General features: G+C 45.3%; 1 protein-coding gene and 1 long non-coding RNA gene across 6 annotated transcripts in view; one reads left to right on the plus strand and one right to left on the minus strand.

Moving 5' to 3' along the window:
• The window catches only part of LOC309347913 (dynein axonemal heavy chain 3-like), a 441,221-nt gene extending 424,914 nt beyond the window's left edge, over positions 1-16,307 (minus strand). For 3 of the 5 annotated variants that reach the window (XM_081872901.1, XM_081872899.1, XM_081872900.1), the window contains exons 1-2: positions 15,671-16,307; positions 13,666-15,107 (exon numbers count right to left, since the gene is read on the minus strand). In XM_081872901.1, coding sequence (XP_081729027.1) covers positions 14,473-15,107; positions 15,671-15,827 — 792 coding nt within the window. In that variant the 5' untranslated portion in view covers positions 15,828-16,307 and the 3' untranslated portion in view covers positions 13,666-14,472. Of the gene's footprint in view, positions 1-12,966; positions 13,544-13,625; positions 15,108-15,670 lie in introns of those variants that run through there. The other 2 variants (XM_081872898.1, XM_081872897.1) reach the window with 2 other exon arrangements.
• A 1,070-nt stretch (positions 16,308-17,377) lies between these two features.
• Positions 17,378-23,824, plus strand: LOC309347955. Its single transcript, XR_014159074.1, has 3 exons — positions 17,378-18,458; positions 19,669-19,714; positions 23,580-23,824. It is a non-coding gene; the product is annotated as an uncharacterized lncRNA (long non-coding RNA).
• The last annotated feature ends 1,972 nt before the right edge of the window (positions 23,825-25,796 follow it).

Consider the following 25,796-nt stretch of genomic DNA (forward strand, 5'->3'; position numbering starts at 1 on the left):
AGGCTTTTTATCACAGGAAAAGAAATCAGCCCTCGACAACTTAACCGGCAGGAAAAGATTTTTTTGAAAAAATCCCTAAGCCCCGGGGTCACAATTTCATCAAAACTCTGACTTTCAGCAATTGACTCAAAAATGGTGCCAAACGGTTGCAAATGCTCCCCTGAAAGGTTTGGCGGTCGAAACAGAAGGCTTTTCATCACAGGAAAAGAAATCAGCCCTCCACAACTTAACCGACAGAAAAAGATTTTTTTGAAAAAATCCCTAAGCCCCGGGGTCACAATTTTATCAAAACTCTGACTTTCGGCAATTGACTCAAAAATGATGCCAAACGGTTGCAAATGCTCCCCTGAAAGGTTTGGCGGTCGAAACAGATGGCTTTTTATCACAGGAAAAGAAAGCAGCCCTCAACAACTTAACCAGCAGAAAAATATTTTTTTGAAAAAATCCCTAAGCCCCGGGGTCACAATTTCATCAAAACTGACTTTCGGCAATTGATTCAAAAATGTTGCCAAATGCTTGCAAATGCTCCCCTGAAAGTTTGGCGGTCGAATCAGAAGGCTTTTTATCACAGGAAAAGAAATCAGCGCTTGACAACTTAACCGGCAGAAAAATATTTTTTTGAAAAAATCCCTAAGCCCCAGGGTCACAATTTCATCAAAAATCTGACTTTTGGCAATTCATTCAAAAACGCTCCCCTGAAAGGTTTGGCGGTCGAAACAGAAGGCTTTTTATCACAGGAAAAGAAATCAGCCCTCGACAACTTAACCGGCAGAAAAAGATTTTTTTGAAAAAATCCCTAAGCCCCGGGGTCACAATTTCATCAAAAATCTGACTTTCGGCAATTCACTCAAAAATTGTGCCAAACGGTTGCAAATGCTCCCCTGAAAGGTTTGGCGGTCGAAACAGAAGCCTTTCTATCACAGGAAAAGAAATCAGCCCTCGACAACTTAACCGGCAGAAAAATATTTTTTTGAAAAAATCCCTAAGCCCCTGGGTCACAATGTCATCAAAACTCTGACTTTCGGCAATTGACTCAAAAATGATGCCAATGCTCCCCTGAAAGGTTTGACGGTCGAAACAGAATCCTTTCTATCACAGGGGAAAATAATAATAATAATAATAATAATAATAATAATAATAATAATAATAATTTATTATTTATACCCCGCCCATCTGGCTGGGCCTCCCCAGCCACTCTGGGCGGCTTCCAGAAAAGCCAAAAATACAGTAAAATATCACACGTTAAAAACTTCCCTGAACAGGGCTGCCTTAAGATGTCTTCTGAATGTCAGGTAGTTGTTTATCGCTTTGACATCTCCTGGAAGGACGTTCCACAGGGCGGGCGCCACTACCGAGAAGGCCCTCTGCCTGGTTCCCTGTAGCTTTGCTTCTCGCAATGAGGGAACCGCCAGAAGGCCCTCGGCGCTGGACCTCAGCGTCCGGGCAGAATGATGGGGGTGGAGACACTCCTTCAGGTATACTGGACCGAGGCCGTTTAGGGCTTTAAAGGTCAGCACCAACACTTTGAATTGTGCTCGGAAACATACTGGGAGCCAATGTAGGTCTTTGAAGACCGGTGTTATATGGTCTCGGCGGCCGCTCCCAGTCACCAGTCTAGCTGCCGCATTCTGGATTAGTTGTAGTTTCCGAGTCACCTTCAAAGGTAGCCCCACGTAGAGTGCATTGCAGTAGTCCAAGCGGGAGATAACCAGAGCATGCACCACTCTGGCAAGACAGTCCACAGGCAGATAGGGTTTTAGCCTACGTACCAGATGGAGCTGGTAAACAGCTGCCCTGGACACAGATTTGACCTGTGCCTCCATGGACAGCTGTGAGTCCAAAATGACTCCCAGGCTGCACACCTGGTCCTTCAGGGGCACAGTTACCCCATTCAGGACCAGGGAATCCTCCACACCTGCCCGCCTCCTGTCCCCCAGAAACAGTACTTCTGTCTTGTCAGGGTTCAACCTCAATCTGTTAGCCGCCATCCATCCTCCAACCGCCTCCAGACACTCACACAGGACCTTCACCGCCCTCACTGGTTCTGATTTAAAAGAGAGGTAGAGCTGGGTATCATCCGCATACTGATGAACACCCAGCCCAAACCTCCTGATGATCTCTCCCAGCGGCTGCATGTAAATGTTGAAAAGCATGAGGGAGAGGACAGAACCCTGAGACACCCCACAAGTGAGAGCCCAGGGGTCTGAACACTCATCCCCCACCACCACTTTCTGAACACGGCCCAGGAGGAAGGAGCGGAACCACTGTAGGACAGTGCCCCCAGCTCCCAGCCCCTCAAGACGGTCCAGAAGGATGTCATGGTCAATGGTATCAAACGCCGCTGAGAGATCCAGCAGAACTAGGAAACAGCTCTCACCTTTGTCCCTAGCCCGCCGGAGATCATCAACCAGTGCGACCAAGGCAGTTTCAGTCCCATGATGAGGCCTGAATCCCGACTGGAAGGGATCCAAATGGTCCGCTTCTTCCAGGCGTGCCTGGAGTTGTTCGGCAACCACTCGCTCAATCACCTTGCCCAAGAATGGAAGATTTGAGACTGGGCAATAGTTGGCCATTGTGGCCGCATCTAAAGATGGTTTTTTAAGAAGCGGTTTAATAACCGCCTCTTTCAGCGGGTCTGGGAAGGCTCCCTCACGGAGGGAAGCATTCACCACCCCACGAAGCCCATCGCCCAGTCCTTCCCGGCTAGCTTTTATAAGCCAGGATGGGCAAGGATCCAGGAGACAGGTGGTTGGTTTCACTCGTCTAAGCAGCCTGTCCACATCCTCAGAGGTAACAGATTGGAATTGACTCCACTCAACTTGACTAGACAGAACTCTAGCACTCTCCCGCCCCGGCCCTGCTCCCACAGTGGAGTCTACTTCTTCCCAAATCTGAGCGATTTTATCTGCAAAAAAACTTTGCAAAATCATTGCAGGAGAACATGTGGCCCGTACTGGGCTCCGATGTTGCAGGTGGTTCCACTAAACTGTGAACCACCTGAAAAAGTCTCCTGCTGCTGTTATCTGCAGATGCAATAGAGGCAGTGAAGAAATTTTTCTTCGCCGCCGCTACCGCCACTTGGTAGGCTCGACGTTGAGCTCTAACCTGTGTCCGGTCAGATTCGGAATGAGTTATCCGCTACCGGCGCTCTAGCCCTCTCAACGATTGTTTCATTGCCCTCAGATCCGTAGAAAACCACGGGGCTCAGCCCTCGACAACTTAACCGGCAGAAAAAGATTTTTTTGAAAAAATCCCTAAGCCACAATCCCTAAGGTCACAATTTCATCAAAAATCTGACTTTCGGCAATTCACTCAAAAATGGTTCCAAACAGTTGCAAATGCTCCCCTGAAAGGTTTGGCGGTCGAAACAGAAGGCTTTTCATCACAAGAAAAGAAATCAGCCCTCGACAACTTAACCGGCAGAAAAAGATTTTTTTGAAAAAATCCCTAAGCCCCGGGGTCACAATTTCATCAAAACTCTGACTTTCGGCAATTGATTCAAAAATTGTGCCAAACAGTAGTAAACGCTCCCCTGAAAGGTTTGGCGATCGAAACAGTAGACTTTTTATCACAGAAAAAGAAATCAGCCCTTGACAACTTAACCGGCAGAAAAATATTTTTTTGAAAAAATCCCTAAGCCCCGGGATCAGAATTTCATCAAAAATCTGACTTTTGGCAATTCATTCAAAAACGCTCCCCTGAAAGGTTTGGCGGTCGAAACAGAAGCCTTTCTATCACAGGAAAAGAAATCAGCCCTCGGCAACTTAACCGGCAGAAAAAGATTTTTTTGAAAAAATCCCTAAACCACAATCCCTAAGGTCACAATTTCATCAAAAATCTGACTTTCGGCAATTCACTCAAAAATTGTGCCAAACGGTTGCAAATGCTCCCCTGAAAGGTTTGGCGGTCGAAACAGAAGCCTTTCTATCACAGGAAAAGAAATCAGCCCTCGACAACTTAACTGGCAGAAAAAGATTTTTTTGAAAAAATCCCTAAGCCCCGGGGTCACAATTTCATCAAAAATCTGACGTTCTCCAATTGACTCAAAAATGGTGCCAAACGGTTGCTAATGCTCCCCTGAAAGGTTTGGCCCTTGAAACAGAAGCCTTTTTATCACAGGACAGAAAATCAACCCTCAACAACTTAACCGGCAGAGAAAGATTTGAAAAATTTCTCACTGCCTGTGATGGGCCCAGTGGCCATGATCTTCGTTTTTTTGATGTTGAGCTTCAGACCATATTTTTCTCTCTCCTCTTTCACCCTCATTAAAAGGTTCTTTAATTCCTCCTCACTTTCTGCCATCAAGGTTGTGTCATCTGCATATCTGAGCCTGCCTACTAACTATAACTCCTGACTACTACATCCAGGTTTCAAGCTTGAATTTTGTTTTGAACCAGGAGTCCTTGCACTGTCAGAAAGGGTGGGGGTTGTGCTGGGTGATGGCTGGGAATGTGCAGGTGATTCGTCTCATTTCATTGCCCCTCGCCATTTTATGATTCCACTAAAATATGCCAAATTATACACACGTTTCTTGCTAAATTCCCTCAAAACAATCCCATACCATTTACCATGTGGTTGGTTTGTTGCTATTCAGAGCAATACGTCCTTTGTTCTGCTGCAGAATACATATATCATATCTCATTGTGCCGCTGATGTACTTAAAGGTTTTGCTGTTTTAAAGATTTATTATGCCGAAATGGCAAAACTAACTGATAGATTATGAAATAAGGACACACAAAAAAATCATTTGAAGAAGATTGGGAACCATTTTTGGCTTACCTACAGAAGCAATACAAAGAGCTGGACTCACTAGCAGGTTTTGACTAACCACTTACAAGTAATAAAATTTGTATAAATAAGATTAAATGTACCGTATTTTTCGCCCTATAGGACGCACTTTTCCCCCTCCAAAAATGAAGGGGAAATGTGTGTGCGTCCTATGGGGCGAATGCAGGCTTTCGCTGAAGCCTGGAGAGCGAGAGGCGTCGGTGCGCACCAACCCCTCTCGCTCTCCAGGCTTCAGGAAGCTATCCGCAAGCCTTGCGTGCCGGGGGAACTCCCCCCGTGCGCGCAAGGCTTGCGGGCGGCAGCCTGCAGCACGGAGCACGGGGCGCCCTTTGGAGGATGCCCTGTGCTTCGCGCAGGTGTCCGCAAGCCTTTCGCGCCCGGGGGAACTCGGCAGCCGACAGCGCGGAGCACGGGGCGCCCTACGGAGGACGCCCACGTGCTTCTCGCAGGTGTCCGCAAGCCTTGCGCACTGGGGGGAACTCCCCCCCGGGCACACAGGCTTGCGGGCGGCGGGCGGCAGCATGGAGCACGGGGCGCCCGTTGGACGGACATCCGCAGCGTGGAGAGCCCTGCAGGAGTTCCCCGCAGGGCTCCCCACGCTGCAGATAGCAGCCTGCCGCCCGGCGCGCGGGGCGCCCTGAAGCAGAGCGCCCCTAGCGCCAGGCAGACATCGGCCAGCCCCACAAGCTCGGGGGACAGCGGGGAGGCGCAGCGCCGCCATCCCACTGTTCCCCGACCTGGTTTTGGGGGGGAAATAAAGGAAAAAATCCCCCCCCAAAAAAAGTAGGTGCGTCCTATGGGACGGAGCATCCAATGGGACGAAAAATACGGTATTTAAAAATGAATGGAAAGAATTGATATTATGTTAAAATAAACCAGAGAAGGGGGATGTGGGAAGTCTGGGGGGGGTAGGGATAATTTGGAATCTGGGAATTATGATTTTTGTTATAATGTAATATTGGAAAAATTGAAAATTTAATAAACAATATTTTTTAAGAGAAAAAAAGAAGATTTATGATGCACGAATCTCACAATGACTTTACAGCTACAGAGGAGCCAGTCCCATTCAAAGTAAATCTCCTTAGTATTCATTGGAGCTACATTCAATTGCACACACATTTACTCATTATGTTCACGGATTCTTACTTCAAGTAAGCATGCACGGCATTACAACCTAAAATAGACTCAGATGGAATATTTTCTTAAACAACTCGGCATTTAGTATCTCCACTATCACCATAATGCTTGCTTCCATTCAGAAACTATATGTGTATTTATTCTGATGCATGCAATTTACCGTAAATATTTATATAGTGTGTGATGATGAGTTCTTAGTTTGGCCTTTTTACACAGTTTATTTCCATGGATCGTGGCATCAGTGCAGTTGCAATATAAAATGTACCTATTGTGAATAGGGCTGGGTGGTGATGAATAATAATAATAATAATAATAATAATAATAATAATAATAATAATAATAATAATAATTTATTGCCCAGCCACTCTGGATGGCTTCCAACAAAATATTTAAATACACTAGTCTGTTAAACATTAAAAGCTTCCCTAACAGTTCCCTAAACAGCTGTGGTTTTCAGCATCATGATATATCAACATCGCAATATCATGATGTCTGAAATAAGGGTGGAGATATGTAGAAGCATGGGCTGGCATCACTGTCCCCCCCCACACACACACATTGTGGTTTTGGCATAGCAGATGCGCGCGCACATCACGATTTGCAATATATTGCCAGGCCAGGTCAAAAACTATGAAACTGATATCATGATATGGACTTGAAACCAGTTTTAGATTATACATTGATATAGCGCCTTGTTGTTGTTTAGTCGTTTAGTTGTGTCTGACTCTTCGTGACCCCATGGACCAGAGCACACCAGGCACTCCTGTCTTCCACTGCCTCCCGCAGTTTGGTCAGACTCATGCTGGTAGCTTTGAGAACACTGTCCCACCATCTCGTCCTCTGTCGTCCCCTTCTCCTTGTGCTCTCCATCTTTCCCAATATTAGGGTCTTTTCCAGGGATTCTTCTCTTCTCATGAGGTGGCCAAAGTATTGGAGCCTCAGCTTCAGGAGCTGTCCTTCCAGTGAGCACTCAGGGCTAATTTCCTTCTGAATGGAGAGGTTGGATCTTCTTGCAGTCCATGGGACTCTCAAGAGTCTCCTCCAGCACCATAATTCAAAAGCATCAATTCTTTGGTGATCAGCCTTCTTTATGGTCCAGCTCTCACTTCCATACATCCTTACTGGGAAAACCATAGCTTTAACTATATGGACCTTTGTTGGCAAGGTGATGTCTCTGCTTTTTAAGATGCTGTCTAGGTTTGTCATTGCTTTTCTCCCAAGAAGCAGGCGTCTTTTAATTTCGTGGCTGCTGTCACCATCTGCAGTGATCATGGAGTTCAAGAAAGTAAAATCTCTCACTGCCTCCATTTCTTCCCCTTCTATTTGCCAGCAGGTGATGGGACCAGTGGCCATGATCTTAGTTTTTTTGATGTTGAGCTTCAGACCATAGCCCAACTCATCTGTGACCCCCGTACAAATCCCTATCTCTGCTTTTACTCTTCAGAATCAAGGTGCGTATGTGCCTTGCTGTCTGCAAATATATGTAGCCTTGCTGTCTAAAACTGCATCCATACAATCTGTCTCCTTCATTTCCATGTAATAAGCCCATCTTTTTCTACTTCCTGGTGTGACAATTTCTTTATTAGGCATAAGGGTTAAAGGTATACCATACACATATTTTTTTATGGATGCACATACTGACTCCACAAAATGGGTTCCAGGCCTCTCGGAGTTTTGCGTTGAGATCACGTGTGCAGCAGATATGCATGTTGTTTCTGACATACACCTTGCAACACCGACCCTTCCACAAAATGTGTCTTATGGAAATAAATCAACAGCCTGCTCATATTTCACTGGCGTTGTTGGAGACTTTGCCCTTCTGTCCGCCACCAGAGGTAAGTGCTGAATGCTGTTCAGTTATGTCGGAAGCACTTGTAAAGCAAAAACATTACAAGTGCGCAAACTTTTGTAAAGGCAGCTCCATACTTTCCAAGGTAAACTTGTTGCTGTGCTCACACATTCCCCGTAGAAAACATATAAAATGCAGATCCCAGATGTATATACACAAGCACGTTTATGCAAGCATGCCTCTTAAACCCTGTGGTGAAGTAGAGGTAACCTGGAGTAGAAAAATAGTGGGTGGGCAAGGGGCAAAAGCCTCCTCTGGCCCACTGGTTCTCTATTCAAAATTATTACCTTTCTCAACCTGTTTTTTCTTACTAAAAGTGCATTCAGGGACCATTGCACATTTGCATGGAATGAATGTTGACTTGAAGTTGCTTGTATGTGACACATATACCACCCACAGTCTACAGTGGTACCTTGGGTTACAGACGCTTCAGGTTACAAACGCTTCAGGTTACAGACTCCGCTAACCCAGAAATAGTGCTTCAGGTTAAAAACTTTGCTTCAGGATGAGAACAGAAATCGTGCAGCAGCGGCGCGGTGGCAGCAGGAGGCCCCATTGGCTAAAGTGGTGCTTCAGGTTAAGAACAGTTTCAGGTTAAGAACAGACCTCCAGAACGAATTAAGTACTTAACCTGAGGTACCACCGTATATGTTTAACAGTGAGGGGAAAACTGGTCTGAAGAGGGGAAAAAGACCTCCACAAAAATAATAATATTCACTTATACGGTAAAGTGTGGGGAACTGTCCAAAGTATTGTTAGCTAGATGGATTCTAGAGTACCTTTCAACCCTGTGATTCTTACTGTAAGCGATGAGGGCTGCTAAGGTGTTCAGACTGGTTGGACAAGTATGGTATTTTGCTCAGTACACTAAGGAAATGTGTTGCCGTGGAAACGAATTTGTCAGACAAACTTCCAAAATAACAAGGAAACAGGCAGAGACTTTCCCCACATTTTGGATGGTGGGAGGAGGCAGACTAGGTCTACGTGCAATGTGGAAACTATCAGACATTACAATTTGGAGTCAGATGAGAGCTGAGTTTTCTAGTCGTTGCTGACTCTGGGGTTGCAACGTTCATCTCGCTTTATTGACCGAGGAAGCCAGGGTACAGCTTCCAGGTCATGTGGCCAGCATGACTAAGCCGCTTCTGGCAAACCAGAGCAGCGCATGGAAACGCCTTTACCTTCCCACCAGAGCGGTACCAATTTATCTACTTGCACTTTGACGTGCTTTTGAACTGCTAGGTTGGCAGGAGCTGGGACCGGACAACAGGAGCTCACCCCGTCGCGAGGATTCGAACCGCCGACCTTCTGATCAGCAAGTCCTAGGCTCAGTGGTTTAACCCACAGTGCCACCCGCGTCCCATTGGCGGGCACTGATAAGTTACCATAATTCCCTAGAAATCTGATTTGGGAGCAGTGAATATCCCTATCTATTGGGAGAGTTTGAACTGCATGCATCCACCTGCGATCAGTAAATAAACTCATAGAGATGACAAAACACCAGGAATTGCTTTTTATTTTATTTTATTGTGTTTCTGTATATGTCACTAATCTGAGTTCATTTTCAGATGGGAAAAAACGAATACTGCACAAGGCTTTGCATAAATATCAAGTCTCTTGTTGGATGGCTATATGTCACGAATGCTTTAGCTGAGATTCCTGCACTAGCAGCAGGTTGAACTAGATGACCCTAAGGAGGTTGTAGCAATGTTTTCAAAGCATTTTGCGCTTCTTTGAGAAAATACCCTGCATGAGCAGAAAACCATATTTTTCGCTCCATAGGATGCACTTTTCCCCCAAGGGGAAATGTGTGTGCATCTTATGGAGCGAATGCAGGGGGGAGGCAGGCGGGAAAAGCCCCCAAGCTTGTGTACGGCTCTTGCGGGCTTTTCCCCAGGAGGGAGAAGGGACTGACTGGCCGCATCAGTCCCTTCTCCCACCTCGTAGAAAAGCCCACAGGAGCCACACACCCTTTAAAGAGCGCGCGGCTCCTGCGAGCTTTTCTACAAGGTGGGAGAAGGGACGGACGCAGCCAGTCCGTCCCTTCTCCTTCCTCAGGGAAAAGCCCCCAAGAGCGGCGCGCTCTTTAAAGAGTGTGCGGCTTCTGCGGGCTTCTGCAGGAGGTGGGAGAATTCCCCCACCTACTAGAAAAGCCAGTAGAAGCCATGAAGCCCCTTTAAAGAGCGCGCGGCTTTTGCGGGAGGTGGGGAATACTCCCAGAGCTTGTCGGGGCTGGTGGGGGAAGCCCAGGCTTCCCCCGCCAGCCCCGATAAGCTCCTGAGCAGCTCTGGGGTAGCCCGCAAAGCCTCCGCAGGGCAGCAGCGAGCCTTCATCCCGCTGCCCTGCGGAGGCTTCACACGGCTATCCGTGGCTCTGTCCCTTTCCCCACCTCCTGCAAAAGCCAGGGATAGCCGCGCTCCCTTTACAGAGCCGCGTGGAGTGTGTGTGTGGCTCCCCGGAGGAGGTCCTGTGCTCTCCCCGCTGGTTTCACTGGCAGAGTCCTGGAGCCTTCTCTCCGCAGCTCCCTCGGACTCCCCTTTCTCCCTGGTGTCACCTCTATCTCCTTCCCCAGCGGAAGCGTCCTCTCTCCCTCTGCTGGTTCCCTCTCCAGCATCATCATTTGGGAGCCTCAGCCCCACCCTTGGCTCCGATGGCAGTTCTCTGACAGCTAGCATCCATTGATTGCCTTATCCATAAAGTCCATCAGCCTTTGTTTTTAGGCAAGTCCATATGTCCTCTGGTATTTGGGGAACACCATCGCTCACCATAGCTTTGCCTGCAGAAGGTCTCCAGGGTCAATCTGCAGGTGATAAGAGAGAAGCCCACATTGGGAGAGCTGCTGCCTATCAAGGTAGATAACAGTGGGTTAGGAAGATACATTCTAACCTGGTCAAAGGCAGCCTTCCTATAGAATTGGCAAACCAAGCAGGCCTCATTCCAAGTTTTTCAACCTTGGCACAAGACAATTTCCCTGGAAGCAGATACCGTATTTTTCGCTCTATAGGATGCACTTTTTCCCCTCCAAAAATGAAGGGGAAATGTATGTGCGTCCTATGGAGTGAATGCAGGCTTTCGCTGAAGCCTGGAGAGCAAGAGGGGTCGGTGCACACCTTTTTTTTTCTTTATCCCCCCCCCCTAAAAACTAGCTGCACCCTATGGTCCGGTGTGCCCTATGGAGCGAAAAATACGGAATTCTGCCATGTGTCTTTCCATCCTTCAGCACGTTTTCCTTGCTGCTCAAGATACAATTATTCAGACATGCAGTCCATGTGTCTGTCATCTGTGACTCATCCTCTTCTTTCTTCTACATCCAATTCAGTCATTTCTTCCTGTCCAACTGACTACAATAATAGCTTTCCCCTTTGAAGTTGTTCCTTATCTATCCTACTGCTTTCTATGCTGCTGTGACTGGCTCTCCCATGCAAAATAAACAAAAAATGTTTGTGTGTGAATCCTGACTAATCAAACAGCAACATAAAGCAAAAAAAAAAATCAATAATAAAATAACAAAAATGAAGGTGGCAGGCTTAAATAAACTTCATGATTAGTCAATATATGCCCCAAATCTAATAGCTGTGTTCCCCTCACAGAGCTGCAAGCTCCAGTTCCCAAGGAAGAGGAACTAATCTCTCAGCACCCTTAATAAACTACAGTTCCCAGGATTATAGAGAGGGACTCATGACTGTGTAAATAGGTTTGATATTACTTTAAATGTATGGTGCAGATGGGGCCTAAAACCACAAGGAGAGGAACATCTGGGGCAGAAGGGAGAGGGCAAGGAAGACCTTACACAAGAATGGGTGTATTATGAAGTCACATAGAGCTAGAAGGGACTTGAGTTCAACATTCTGCATTGCAGGGGCTCGAACCCATGACCTTGACCATACATGCATACATAAATGTATGGTTTAGATGCAACTGCAGTCTAACCTCCCTGGAAACAAATCAGAATGAATGTGCAATCAAACGAGTTGCCCAAGCCTTAAGGTTTCTTTATTTTCAAAGGGGCGATGGTTGTAGCCCCAACCTTAAGGCTTCTTTGTTTTTATTTTATTTTTTTAAAAAACAATATTTATTAAAGTTTCAAAGAAGTTACAAAAATGAAAAGAAGAAAAAAATACAAAAAATACAAAATACAGAAAAATAAAAACAATTAAATCAGTCTTTCCATATCTTATCTTTCATTTACTTGTTTCCCTGACCTCCTCACACCTCCCTTTTTTGTATTCTAGTTCAATAGTTGTTTCAGCAAGTCCTTACTGTTTTTGCTTTTATCTTGATATTTTATCTTAATATATTGTAACTTTACATTATCACCTGTTAACAATCCATTTTTACATGCCCCTTTGTAACATTATTGCTAAAACCACATAACTTCATTCCAGCATCCTTCTAACATTCCTTAATTTTACAGTGTTTCTGTAAATAGTCTTTAAATTTCTTCCAATCTTCTTCTACCAACTCTTCTCCCTGGTCTCGGATTCTGCCAGTCATTTCCGCCAGTTCCATGTAGTCCATCAACTTCATCTGCCATTCTTCCCGGGTAGGTAAATCTTGTGTCTTCCAATACTTTGCGATGAGTATTCTTGCTGCCGTTGTTGCATACATAAAGAAAGTTCTATCCTTCTTTGGCACCAATTGGCCGACCATGCCCAGGAGAAAGGCCTCTGGTTTCTTCAGGAACGTATATTTAAATACCTTTTTCATTTCATTATAGATCATCTCCCAGAAAGCCTTAATCCTTGGGCACGTCCACCAAAGGTGAAAGAATGTACCTTCATTTTCTTTACATTTCCAACACTTATTATCGGGCAAATGATATATTTTTGCAAGCTTGACTGGTCTTATTGCATTCTGTTGTATCAGAAACCCTCTCATAACCACTTTGCTTGCATCCCAGATTACTCTTTTTTCAACGGTGGTATTCATATTTATCTCAAAATAATCTCTCAAGGTTTTTTGGGCCTTCTTGGCCACTTCTTCATCTCTAAACAAGGTGTCATTCATCCTCCATCTGAAGGAGCCGATTGGTGTTAGTTTCATCTCCATTTTCACAGCATTGTGGTTGGAGCAGGTTTTAGGACAAATTTCCACTTTTCTAGTCTTTGGAGCCAGTCCTCTAGTTATCCAAATTTGGTCAATTCTTGTCCATGTCATTTTGGCTTCAGAGAAGAAAGTTCCCTCTCTAAGGCTTCTTTGTTTTTAAAGGGGTGATGATTGTAGCCACACTTTTACACGTGAAAGCGCAGGCATGTGTTATCAACCATTTAGTTGACGAGCTGGTAAAGCGCAACTATGCCCTGATTGATCCAGTGTTTCTGAGACAAATCAGAAGTGAGCTCAATGTAGAGGATGTAATTGGTGGACTGGCCATTTGAGTGGACAGTGTGCCTCTCCCAGCACTGGTTTCGGATATGGCACACAGGTAAATTCCCTTGTGTAGAATTTTGGTACCCTCGCCAGGTTTCAGCCAAATGATGGGCAGGGAGTCATAGAGGGTTTTGGGAAAAGGCTCTCCAATCCGCATGGTCTCCGTGTCCCAACAGGGCCCTTCCAGATAAAGCCCTTTCACATAGGCTCCATCTTCAGGCAGTTGAGTCATACTGTGCTCCTGTATCATCCCCTAAATTGGGTGGGGGAAGGAGAGAAGAGATGGTGTATTAAAACATGGCCTAGGTCTTGCGGAAGGAAGGTTCTATCCAGTGCTAGTTGCTAGCCATGGCAAGGAATGTCTCCTGTAGGTTACCAAGTATTATTTTTGCACAGGAGCTCTTAAACATCCTGTAGGTTACCAAGTATTATTTTTGCACAGGAGCTCTTAAACCTGTAGGTTACCAAGTATTATTTTTACTCAGGAGCTCTTAAACATGGAATGAAATGGTTTTACTTACCTGAAATTCAAGTCCAGTGTGATCTATTGTGATGCCGTATTTCCTGGCATAGTTCTGTGAAACTATGACAACTGAGTAGCAGTTGGAACCATAGCAACTTCCAACAAGATCAAATGTTGGGGGTTCGATATGTATCTTCCCCATGTTGACTGCAATGAACAGTTGGGTGGCTGGAATGATTTTCTCTGGTCTCAGGCATCAGAAGATGACCATGCGGTCAAGACCTGTGAACAGATTCCATTCAATGGAAAACTCTTCTTCATGAAGTTTGGCAGACTCATAAATCATTTTGTATTCCACAACATTGGACTCCAAAGTCCTTATAGAGTTGGTGTCGGACAACTTGATAACGGAAAGCTTATTGCCCTTTTCCATATTTTTGACCCACTTGTTGGCTTGTCCTTGAGGATCAATCATTAAAGCTCTTCGTCTTGAGATGGAAACAATGATGCCATTGTCAATCGAAAATGAATCAATTAGCAACCCAGCAATCTGCCAGGCACAGTTCTTGACTGGTTCCGCTAAATTGCTACTCAGGCTGAAATCAGAAGAAGAAGAAGGAGGAGGAGGAGGAGGAGGAGGAGGGGAGTTTGGATTTGATATCCCGCTTTATCACTACCCGAAGGAGTCTCAAAGCAGCTAACATTCTCCTTACCCTTCCTCCCCCACAACAAACACTCTGTGAGGTGAGTGGGGCTGAGAGACTTCAGAGAAGTGTGACTAGCCCAAGATCACCCAGCAGCTGCATGTGGAGGAGCGGGGACGCGAACCCGGTTCACCAGATTACGAGTCTACCGCTCTTAACCACTACACCACAGTAGAGCATGGGACTTTCTCCTCCTTGCACAAAACCAGCCATTTCTTCTGAAATTCTGTATGGTATTCAACAGTAAAGGCTTCCTTTACCACCGTCCCTGAAGATAACAAGACATCCCCAGTGAGGTCAGGGTGCCGAAGTCCTGGCAAGTGTGTTGCTTCCGTCCAACTATCCTTCTTGCTTCCCAAGCCACTGTTCAGCTTTTCAGCCCTGTCTAGCTTCTGAGAGCATTCGTCAATGCTGTTTTCAAGTTCTTTCTTCTGGTTATTAAGTTCTTCAAGTTCATCCTTCAGGTCCTGGAGGCGGTAAATCACTTTCTTGAGTTCTGCTCGCTTCGTATTGAGCTTCTGCATTTCTGCAGTGAACAAACCTTCATCTTCCCTGAGTTCTTCATGTTTTGGGGGCGCCTCCTTTGTGACACGGTCGTGCAAGTCCATGGCTCTCACCCCGTTGCACGAGCCTTCGCAGGTGAATGATACATTATTTTTGACAGCTGTCTGAAAGTCCGAATGGTTGATGAACTTCTCTCTAATTCTCTTGGTTAAAGCTGGTGGGATATTATCTTTGTCATAAGTCTTCAAGCCTTTGTGGAATTTCAGATCCCCTAGAGCCTTTTTGGAACTACCTGAAATTTCACATAAACACATACATATTAAAATATTTTCAAAATAAGAATATCTCATGAAAAAAATCTGGAAGATTTTCAACCTCCCTCCTTTTACCCCGAAATAGTTTTTTGAGCAGCCAGGTGATTCTTAAGCCAAAGCAAATGGATAAGGTAATAGAATGACTCACTTCCCATAACAATTGTATCTATGGTCCATTTTATTGCATTGAATGCAGGGGAGGCTGATGCCCATTGGACTTTTAGGGCAAACTGTGGGAGAGTCAACAGTGGTTGGGGAGGTAGAGCCAATGATAGGCTAATTCTAGATTTCTCCTCTCCCTCCTTCCTGATGAGTTTTATAACAGCAACACTGGGGCTAAGGAGGAGCAGATGCAGGCAGGGGCTGTCTAAGGACAGGCTTAGCTTGGAGGGGCAGTGCCCCACTTGCCCATATGGACTAAAGTCTACTGGTTGAATATCTTAATATATAATATAAAGTGAGATGATGACAATGCTCAATATCAGCACATGACAACCGCCCCGCCCCCCATAAATAATTTTTGGTTGTGTTTGGTTTTTACAGCTTCCACTTGGATCAGGCTTTCTTTCTGTCTTTTCTCTCAAATGCTTCATGACCAGCTTGACAGGTCCTGGTGGATTCTGCATGGATTTGACAAGGGAGGTATTTGTCAGGTTCAGGTTATCGAGAGCCGAAAGGGCAGCTTCCAGGACTGGCATTGGCTCCAGTAGATTCCCCTTGCACTCCTCCTGTAATCACATCAAATATATTCACAGAACATGGTCAGGATGCTACCGCACAGTCCAGTGGAACAAGAACTTTGCAAGAGCAACTCTTTCCTTTCTTACTGCAGCTGCAGCCAGTGGTTGTGCCTTGACTGGAATTGATTGAGGGCCCTCTCGGTGGCCGGTCCCCACCTGTCAAATGAACTCCCTGGCGCAACGGGCACATGGTCACCCAAAGAGTTTTAGAACTCAGTGGGGATTTGAACCCTGGTTGCCCCGGTCTAACACTCTAACTGTATCACACTCACTCCCTTGTGACCCCCACAAAAGCGGAGCAGTTTTAGCCCAATGTTACTTTTAGCATATGTGTGTTTGGAAGAAATAGTTTCTCCCTGCTCTGGGGTAAATAGCAGTCCTAGGGAGGCAAATCAGATCGGGGGGGGGGCAAGTGGTTGAATTCCCTCTCAGCAACATCATGTTCCCAGTGTGACCATCCCCTGTTATGTCGCTGCTCTTTAGTTAGAAAGCAACCACCATGGAAGGGCACATCCTGTGCTAACAGTGCAGCCCTGTGCATATTTATTCAGCTTCCGTTGCTCGGTCCCTGCTCCTGCCAACCTAGCAGTTCAAAAGCACATCAAAGTGCAAGTAGATAAATAGGTACCACTCCAGCGGAAAGGTAAACGGTGTTTCTGTGTGCTGCTCTGGCTCGCCAGAAGCGGCTTAGTCATGCTGGCCACATGACCCGGAAGCTGTACGCTGGCTCCCTCGGCCAATAAAGCGAGATGAGCGCCACAACCCCAGAGTCGGTCACGACTGGACCTAATGGTCAGGGGTCCCTTTACCTTTAAGTCTTACTGAGTTCAATGGGGCTTACTCTCAGGTAAGTTGGCATAGTTGGCATAGGATGAAGAACCCTCTCTTCCTCTCTCTCTGGCCCTCAGAATTCTCCTATGGCAACACCCCCTCACTTTGTCCCCCAATTGTTTTTGTTTGACTGGACTGTGTCCATGAACTCTGGCAATGTCCCTTGCTTGTCTGGATGGGGTGTGGATATGAAGAAACCAGCCAGCTGTACAAAAGGTAAAATGGGCATTTGCCACCCCTTCCACTTCTGTCTCTGGCCCTGCCCACCACTAGCATGTGGCCCTCAGAAGGTTGCCTGGGAGATGTGGCCCTTGGGCTGATAAACATTCCCACACTTGAGGTGCAACCTTAGGACTAGAGTCAATGGTAGTCCTACTCAGAGCAGATTCACTGAAATTAAAGGACAGAACTACCGTATTTTCCGCTCTATAAGACGCACCGGACCACAAGACGCACCTAGTTTTGGGAGGAGGAAAACAAGAAAAAAAATATTCTGAATCTCAGAAGCCAGAACAGCAAGAGGGATTGTTTCACAGTGAAAGCAGCAATCCCTCTGGCTGTTCTGGCTTCTGGGATAGCTGTGCAGCCTGCATTCACCCCATAAGACGCACACACATTTCCCCTTACTTTTTAGGAGGGAAAAAGTGAGGCTTATAGAGCAAAAAATACGGTAACTTGGGTTTCTTAATTGCAACGAGCCTACTCTGAGAAGAACCAGCATTGCATACATTCCTCCAGGGAAACCACAGATAGGGCAGGAACAGCACATAGCTGATAGCTCTTTACACCTCTCTTAGTTTGGATTTCTCATTTATAACGCTGCATTGTTGGAAACATGAGCTCTGATGGGGAGGGAGCGCCAGGCTGCACAGCACAATGACCTGAATACCCTGCAGCTTCATTGGCCTCCTTCTCATCTGCAGCCACAAGCTCCTTCTTGGCATCAGAAACCTCAATGTTTTCCTTTTCTATGTGGATCATCCCTTTCTCCCTTTCTGCGGAGGTCTGAGTCAATTCTGGGTGAAGAGCTGTCAGCTCCTTTGGCATCACTGCAACCTAAAGAGGACAATCAAGGTAGAGGGCATAATCAAGATATTAATTCCTTACTGTTCCAATCTTCAGTTCACCACAATGCCTTATCAATTTCAGATACGGGAGGGAAAATTATGACAAAAATGCACCAGCATTTTAGTGTGCAATTAGGTACCAGAATTGGTCAGTGATTTTGCTTTCTAACTAATCAGGAACTGTAGTTTGTTAAGGGTGCTGGGAATTGTAGCTCTGAAAGATAGTTCCTAGGATTCTTTGGAAGAAGTCATGTGCTTTCAACATATGGTGTGTACACAGCCATTGTCTTTGAACAGCCCTGTTAATAAGACTAGCTTGCAATGGATACTGCAGATAATGAAAACAGTTACAAGTTTCCATATAATCTACCTGTTCCAGTCCACACTTGCTTGCGAAACTTCAAAATCAAGCTTTTGAAGGTCCACAGGATAGCAATTTGTCATTGTATCCATTTCTTGGATGTCGGCCCTCTCATCTGCTGCAAATATGTTAGGCACGTCCCCCGTGTTCAACAGCATGTTAATGTCCTCTACAAAGGACTTGTCTTTTATTCAGTTATAGCATAAAAAGAACACAGTGTTTTTGTTGGCCCCCTCTGACTGCAGCATGACCTTCTTGATTTCCTCTCTCCAGTCCTCTGTGGTGTTGACCTTCAGGAGTTTGTCGTAATTCCAGAAGGCTCCCAGCTTGGTGGCACTCCCAACAATTTCCACCAGCATTCCATAACTGAATGACAGTAAAGTTGCAAACAAAAGACTTTGCATGAAACACATGTTTCGCTAAATCAAGTGAAAAGCCCTCTGTGCACCAGATAAGCTCAATATAGGACTTGCCGATCATAAGGTTGGCGGTTCGAATTCCCGTGACGGGGTGAGCTCCCGTTGCTTGGTCCCTGCTCCTGCCAACCTAGCAGTTCAAAAGCACGTCAAAGTGCAAGTAGATAAATAGGTACCGCTCTGGCGGGAAGGTAAACGGCGTTTCCGTGCACTGCTCTGGTTCGCCAGAAGTAGCTTAGTCATGCTGGCCACATGACCCAGAAGCTGTACGCCGGCTCCCTCGGCCAATAAAGCGAGATGAGCGCTGCAACCCCAGAGTCGGCCACAACTAGACCTAATGGTCAGGGGCCCCTTTACCTTTACAGAAAAGGAAAATATTAAAATGACAACATATTAGGTTGTCAGCAACAAATATCCTATGGCATCTGACAACAGAAGAGGGAGAAACAGAGTTTCAAATTGAAGATAAAAGGTTAAATGGTTGAAATGGATGCTGCTCATTATTTCTCCCCCATCTCCATTCATAATTCAATGGCAAAGCACATGGCTTTACACATTGGTCCCTGGCATCTCCAACACCTGAAACCCTGGACAGCTGTTGCTAGTCATTGAAGACAGGGCTAAGTTAGATGGACCAGTGACAGCGACAGCTTCCTATTTTGCTAACCATGGAGGTTTTTTATCAACCTCCTGATCCTAAATCAAGTGTCCCTTCAGATAACAAACACACAATAGTACAGGATTCTATAGCAAGAGCAGCGGCAGTCGAAGATTGTGACTAGATGTGGTTGGGGGAAATGTGTTAGGGAAAGAGTTAATGTAGTCTGGAATCCTAAGATGTTCTTTTTCAGTTAGGTCTGTTATCAAGTGCAGAGAGGGAGTTTTACTGTGAGTTTGCTTTATACTGCTATGTGCCTCAGAATAAGTCTGTAAAATCTCAGAAATCTGCCAGGTTCTCTTGTGTGTGTGTGTGCGTGTGTGTTTTCAGTGCTTTTTTCGGGGGGGGGGTTACGCAGGGGTATGCGTAGCCCTGAACATTTTGTGAATCTAACGGGAGAAGAAACTAAACATTTTATTTTCTTCTTTATCACGGTGAATCATCACTACCATTGCTACTCAGACAGAAGCGAGCGTTTAATGTGTGAAGTAGGAGTTGGAATCTAGCCTCAGGTAATGCATGTTCTTTGCACTTTTGTCCATTTACTATATTTATTTTCCCTGATTTGAACTATAAAATGGTGATTTCTTGAGTCAAAATGAGATTACCCCAAACATTTTTAAAGAAAAAAATCACTGTATGCTTTAGTATACTAACTAAAGTAATGTGCTATGTTTAAAATCCTGGAGCAGCTTCTGCGCATATAAATACCACAACATATGCTTTCTTGAAGAGAAGCACATTCCTCATGGTCCATTTACCCCAGAAAAGTGGCCCCAAATCTCAAATCCAAAATTTCATCCGCAATGGCACGGATGGAAATAATGGACAGGTAACTTGTGAAACGCCCTGTAAGACACAAAGGAAGACAGTAAGTCTCAGTGCAGCTTTGCCATTCCTTCTGGTGACCCCAGGCAGATAGTTGAAACTGCTGGTAAAGTGCAAGGTCACATCACGTCAGAGGTTGTAGGTCTCCAACTCCCAGCCTCCCTGACCACTAGTCACTTAGGGATGATGGGAGTTGTAGTCCAACAGTATTGGGGACCCAAGGTTGAGAAAGGCTGTCCTATTGCATTTAATCTGACACCATACCTGTAATATCATTCCTTCCACCTCCTGGAGGCCCCATTGCTAAAAAGGAGCAGAACCTCAATAAGAGCGAGCCTTGAGGTGTCCTTCTTTTTTTCTTTTTCTTTTCTTGCATTGAGGAGTTCTTTAATCAGATGCAACACTAAAACGTCATTACAGTGTCATGACAATCCACATTACCATCTGCTCGATTTTGCACTTTCCCCACAACAAAACCAATTCTAAAGAGAGATAGAGAGCCAACCCATATGTCCACACCTGCCAGACAGCTACACCCTAAAAACGCTTCTTTGTAAAAAAAAACCAACTTGGAACACCCCCAGCAAACAATCTATTCATTCATGGAATCTTTTAAAAAATACAAGGAATTTCCTGTCCTCATCTGTAAACCTCAGAAGCCTCAAGTCTTTTGTTGCTGTTGGTACAATGGATGCTTTTCTGGGTTTTCTGGATATAGAATCATAGAATCATAGAGTTGGAAGAGACCACAAGGGCCATCGAGTCCAACCCCCTGCCAAGCAGGAAACACCATCAGAGCACTCCTGACATATGGTTGTCAAGCCTCTGCTTAAAGACCTCCAAAGAAGGAGACTCCACCACACTCCTTGGCAGCAAATTCCACTGTCAAACAGCTCTTACTGTCAGGAAGTTCTTCCTAATGTTTAGGTGGAATCTTCTTTCTTGTAGTTTGGAACCATTGCTCCGTGTCCGCTTCTCTGGAGCAGCAGAAAACAACCTTTCTCCCTCCTCTATGTGACATCCTTTTATATATTTGAACATGGCTATCATATCACCCCTTAACCTCCTCTTCTCCAGGCTAAACATGTCCAGCTCCCTTAGCCGTTCCTCATAAGGCATCGTTTCCAGGCCTTTGACCATTATGGCCTTTGACCATATTGAAGATGTGTGACTCCCCCAATCTGTACTCCCTCCCAAACTGAACACAAGCCTTAGAGCGGAGAGAAGGACAAGGGATATGAAGAGAGACACACACAGATTCAGTACATTATTTTGGTATTCTCTTGGAAATAAAAGAGACAGGAGAACAAAAGTTGCAAGTCTAGGAGATGGTTGGGATGGAAACAGAGAAATGACAAGACCCATGCTTCTAAGGGACTGGGGAGACACGGAGGAGACGATCTTCCCGGTGGAGTTGATGGTCCCTCGCTGTCCGAGGTGGACTCTGAGTCGCTGCTCCTAGAGTAGGCCCCGAGGCCCAACAGGATTTTCTTGCCGTACCAGGGGCAGTGATCACTCCATTGCCTAAGGAGTTCTATAGGAGGATGGGCTCCATACAGCTCCTTGGCAGGCACATTTAAGTCATATAGGAGGAATATTGATGCATTTATATTCCAAAGACAAAAACTAACTCCCTCTTCCCATCAACACAATCAACCAAAAAAGGGAGAGGATGAGAATGAGGCTATTAGCCTCAATGGTCAGGGGCAGTAATGCTTCTGAACACCAAAACCAGAAGCAGAGTAGTGCTCATGTGCTCAGATTCTACTTGAAGGCTTCCCAGAGGCATGAGGGTAGCCAGGATGTTGGGCAAGATGGGCCATTGGCCTGGTCCCGGAGGGCTCTTTGTATGTTCTTTAGAGAAGGGAATAGAGCCTTTTCTATATCGAACTTTTATTTGTTATCAAAAGCTGTGGGGGAGGGGGATGAATGTTTTTCAGAATGAAAATAGCGCAGGGAACCTCCCACTAGGCCTGGGCGATGTATCGATACACCCCCAGTCTTAGGGCCAGAGCATGATAGCACCTTCACCTAGCAATATCTTGTGGTCAGGTTACACCTGTCATATACCACCAGGTGAAGGTGCCATTGCGCTCTGGTCCTCAAACCGAGGGAGAAATGAGTTGTGATGTCCCAGAACCGATGGAGTTTGTTTTTCAATTGATGTGCTGGGCACTGACGGAGAAAGGACCATGTCTGAAACAGAAATCAATTCAGTAACTACCGCATATTCAGTATTCACTGCTATTGTTGATTTCATTGATGGTAGTCCTGCTCACTGCCAATTTGCATTGTGTTTCCTTTGCACTGAAATCAATAATGTGGAACAACGTAATAAATGGTTCTATCCAACTTAGTTCTACTCAGAGTAGGCCCCTAACAGGGTTATTTTTGAGTACAGCTTGCAATGTAGGTCCCGGGCAGCTGCTGAGCTGCTCTGACCCTTGATGGTGGTCTGGCCAGTCAGATAAGGTCAGCCTGAGCAATTATGAGGCAATCAATGCAAATGGTTTCCCTTTACTCCATCAGGGATTGTTTGCTCCTCCTTCATAATATACTTTGTCCACATGGTCCATTGTCCAATGGCTAGCTTATGGAAGTAAATGTTGTACACAGTCCATCAAGAAAGCTCCATACAAGGCAGCAAGGTTGACTTTGCCTATTATTTCAGATTGCAAAATTTGGATATGTTTCTATGTATGCCTTCTAACCAAACAGAAGCAACCCAAATGCTGCCAAATCATGATTTTGGCACAGAAGGGCAGCTACAGCAGTAGCCCACCAATAATTTCTGTCTCCCAGTCGTGTAACAATAGCAGCAACTCCCCATTCCACACATCACTTTCACCAGTGCAAAAATAAAGAAAAAGTAAAAACCATAGGGAAGACCAGGAATAGATTTTCTGTGAAAACAAATTCCTAGGTAGGAAAATTGCAGTCAGAGGCAGGGATGGAAGGCTATGGCAGTTTCACTTCTCTTTCAGTTACTCTTAAGGCTAATCATAGAGTTCCTATGACCTTCCAGATATTGTTGAATATGAACTCTCATCATTATATTATTATTATTATTATTATTATTATTATTATTATTATTATTACTACTACTACTACTACTATTTTATGTGTATTGTTGCTTTTATTACCTTTGTATCAACAAGCACCATTTTATGAATTGTTGCATACAACCCTGGGATTCTTCAGGCTGAAGGGTGGGGTATAAATTAAATAATCTCAGGTCATACTGCTTGGGGGGGGCTTATGGGAGCTGGAGTTCCCCATCCCTAGTGTTCAGGGTGATCAGTTCCTTTCTTAAGCTCTGGGACTTATTACAAAACCATTCAATGCCCATACTGGAGATATGATACTTCCTGGTGCATAAGCAAAGCCACTTATTTAAATTTGCATGAGTATATGTGTTTAAACAGACCTCTTTCTGGAAATACGTTATTCTTCATCAGCTTTATGCTTTTGGGACGTGGCGTTGATGGTTATCATCCATTCCCATCAGAACCTCTCGGTAATAAAGGTCACATTTCTTTCTTCCCTCAGCATTGGTGCAGACTATGGCAAATAGGAATAGACCCAGCACCCACCGAGAGGACACGGTCATCTATTAAAAAAGAAGAGCACATGAAGATTGTTCTTTGACAGAAGGCACAGTCATCCATGTAGACCTGTGTCTTGGGGCAGATCCAGTAATCCTGGGCTCCACTCTGTCATGTGTCAGCCCTCTTCCAGGCCTCCAGCGCCTAAGCTAAATCCAACCTACACCCGGAATCAAGAGTTGCTGGGGCCAACCAGGAAAAGACCACACAGCCACAGAATGGACATGATAATCTATTTAAAAAGAAGAGCAGATGAAGATTCTTGCATGGCGAGAACAACAGAATTTCATTATGTGCAAGGACCGTTACAAAAACACGTCAGCTACAATAGCTTCAGAGAATGAAACACTTTTATTAAATTATGCTAAGAATAATTCCCCCACGGTGGCAAATATTCAGCATATGCTTGTTTGGTAAATTTCTTCATAATTCTTGCCAAAAAAGAAGTCTTTAACAATGTTTGCATATATATGTATGCAGTTGCAATAATAAAATACTTGGAACTATTGTGGTCTCCCTGATATTTGCTAAACTGTATACTGTACAGTACTGCTAAAACTTACCAATCAGTTTTTACTGTTCAGGTCTGGAAACCAGCTACAAATTTGCTGGTGGATGGGAAAGGTTGGCTCTTCCACACAATTGACTCAGTAACATGTACACATTTCCTGTGTGCTCAAAACACTTTATTGGTGTACTGTATTTCTCAGCAATGCTGCCATTTGCACATAACGGGAGCTGAAGTCAAATGTGCTGAGTAAACCTTTGTTTTAAATTGGGGATGTGGGAGTGTGCTTCGTTACTGAGGAGCATGTGAAAGGCTTTGCAGGGCTGCCTGGTTTAAAGAAAACAGCAAGAAGGGCGAGTAGAGTATGGGAATATCTGTCTGTCTATCTGCTTTGTGTGCGTGATGCTTCCCTCAGTCGGGGTGCTGCTCCGAGTCGGTTTTATTCAGAATATTGACACGACGTGCAATGACAAAAGTTCTTGGGGTGGTTCGCAACAATAAAATACAGAAATACCACTATTTAGCTGCCCTTTATGGGCACGGGAGTCAACCCCACGGAACTCGAGATGCGTGTCAGGTGGTCACCTGGTCCCTTTTGCCCGCATTCTTGCAGGTTGGGGTTGGCAGAAAAGACACATGTGTGCGTGCGCACGTGTGAACGAGCGAGCAAGCAAGCGCGGGGAAGGAATGTCGAAGTCCAGCTGGGCCCCGTCCCTTCGCCCTCTGACCCGGAGGATCCCTGGCCCTCCTAGCCAAGGAACACGCCGCCCCCCACGGCAAAGGAGGGCGGCAGTTTGCTGGGGAAAAAACGCTTATTAAAGCTGAATCAGTGGAAACATCCATTTGGGTTTTCCACTGATTGACATTTGCTCCAGTTGAGCTTTTAAAAGTGTGTTTTACACGGAATGCTCCAGAGCAGGCTTCCTCATAGATGTTTTGTAGTTTTGAGACTACAATTCCCATCCCACTGGTCCTGCTAGCTAGGAATCATGGGCGTTGTAGGCCAAAAACATCTGGAGGGCCAAGGTTGAGGAAGCCTGCTCCAGAGCTAGAAAGAGGTGCTCAGACACAGAGCTTTAAATTGTGGGCTGCGCCAGGAAAGAGCGGAGGACAGATGAGTGTGGATCAACCCTAAATTATTCCAGGAAGACATTATAGAGAAGGAAAAGGGCTGCTGATTAATCCCTGGAGTTTGCTAGCCCTGTGTTTGGGCGCACAGTATCTTAGGGTGCTGGCCATCTCCTCCGGATACCTCATTCAGGGACAGGGGTATTTAGCTGTCTACTGGAATGCTTAAGCAGGGCCTCCACTTATGCTCAACATGCATGTTTGTAAATAAACTCAAATATTACAAAACACAAATGAAGTCTCCAGTGACTTCCTTCCAAAGGAAACCAAACCTGGGTAGGGACCACACCTGGGAACTTTCCACTGCTCAGAGAAGAGCAAATATATTGGGCTGCTGCAAACTTCCACTGAAGAAAGTCAGGAGTGTGAAACACGATGTATCTGTTTGGTCTAAATGGGAATATGTGTCTGTTTGTCTAGTCGGGGTGCTGCTCCGAGTCGGTTTTATTCAGAATATTGACACGACGTGCAATGACAAAAGTTCTTGGGGTGGTTCGCAACAATAAAATACAGAAATACTACTAT

Source organism: Podarcis erhardii (genome assembly GCF_964252035.2).
Source record: "Podarcis erhardii genome assembly, chromosome: 8".
Classification (NCBI taxonomy): domain Eukaryota; kingdom Metazoa; phylum Chordata; class Lepidosauria; order Squamata; family Lacertidae; genus Podarcis; species Podarcis erhardii.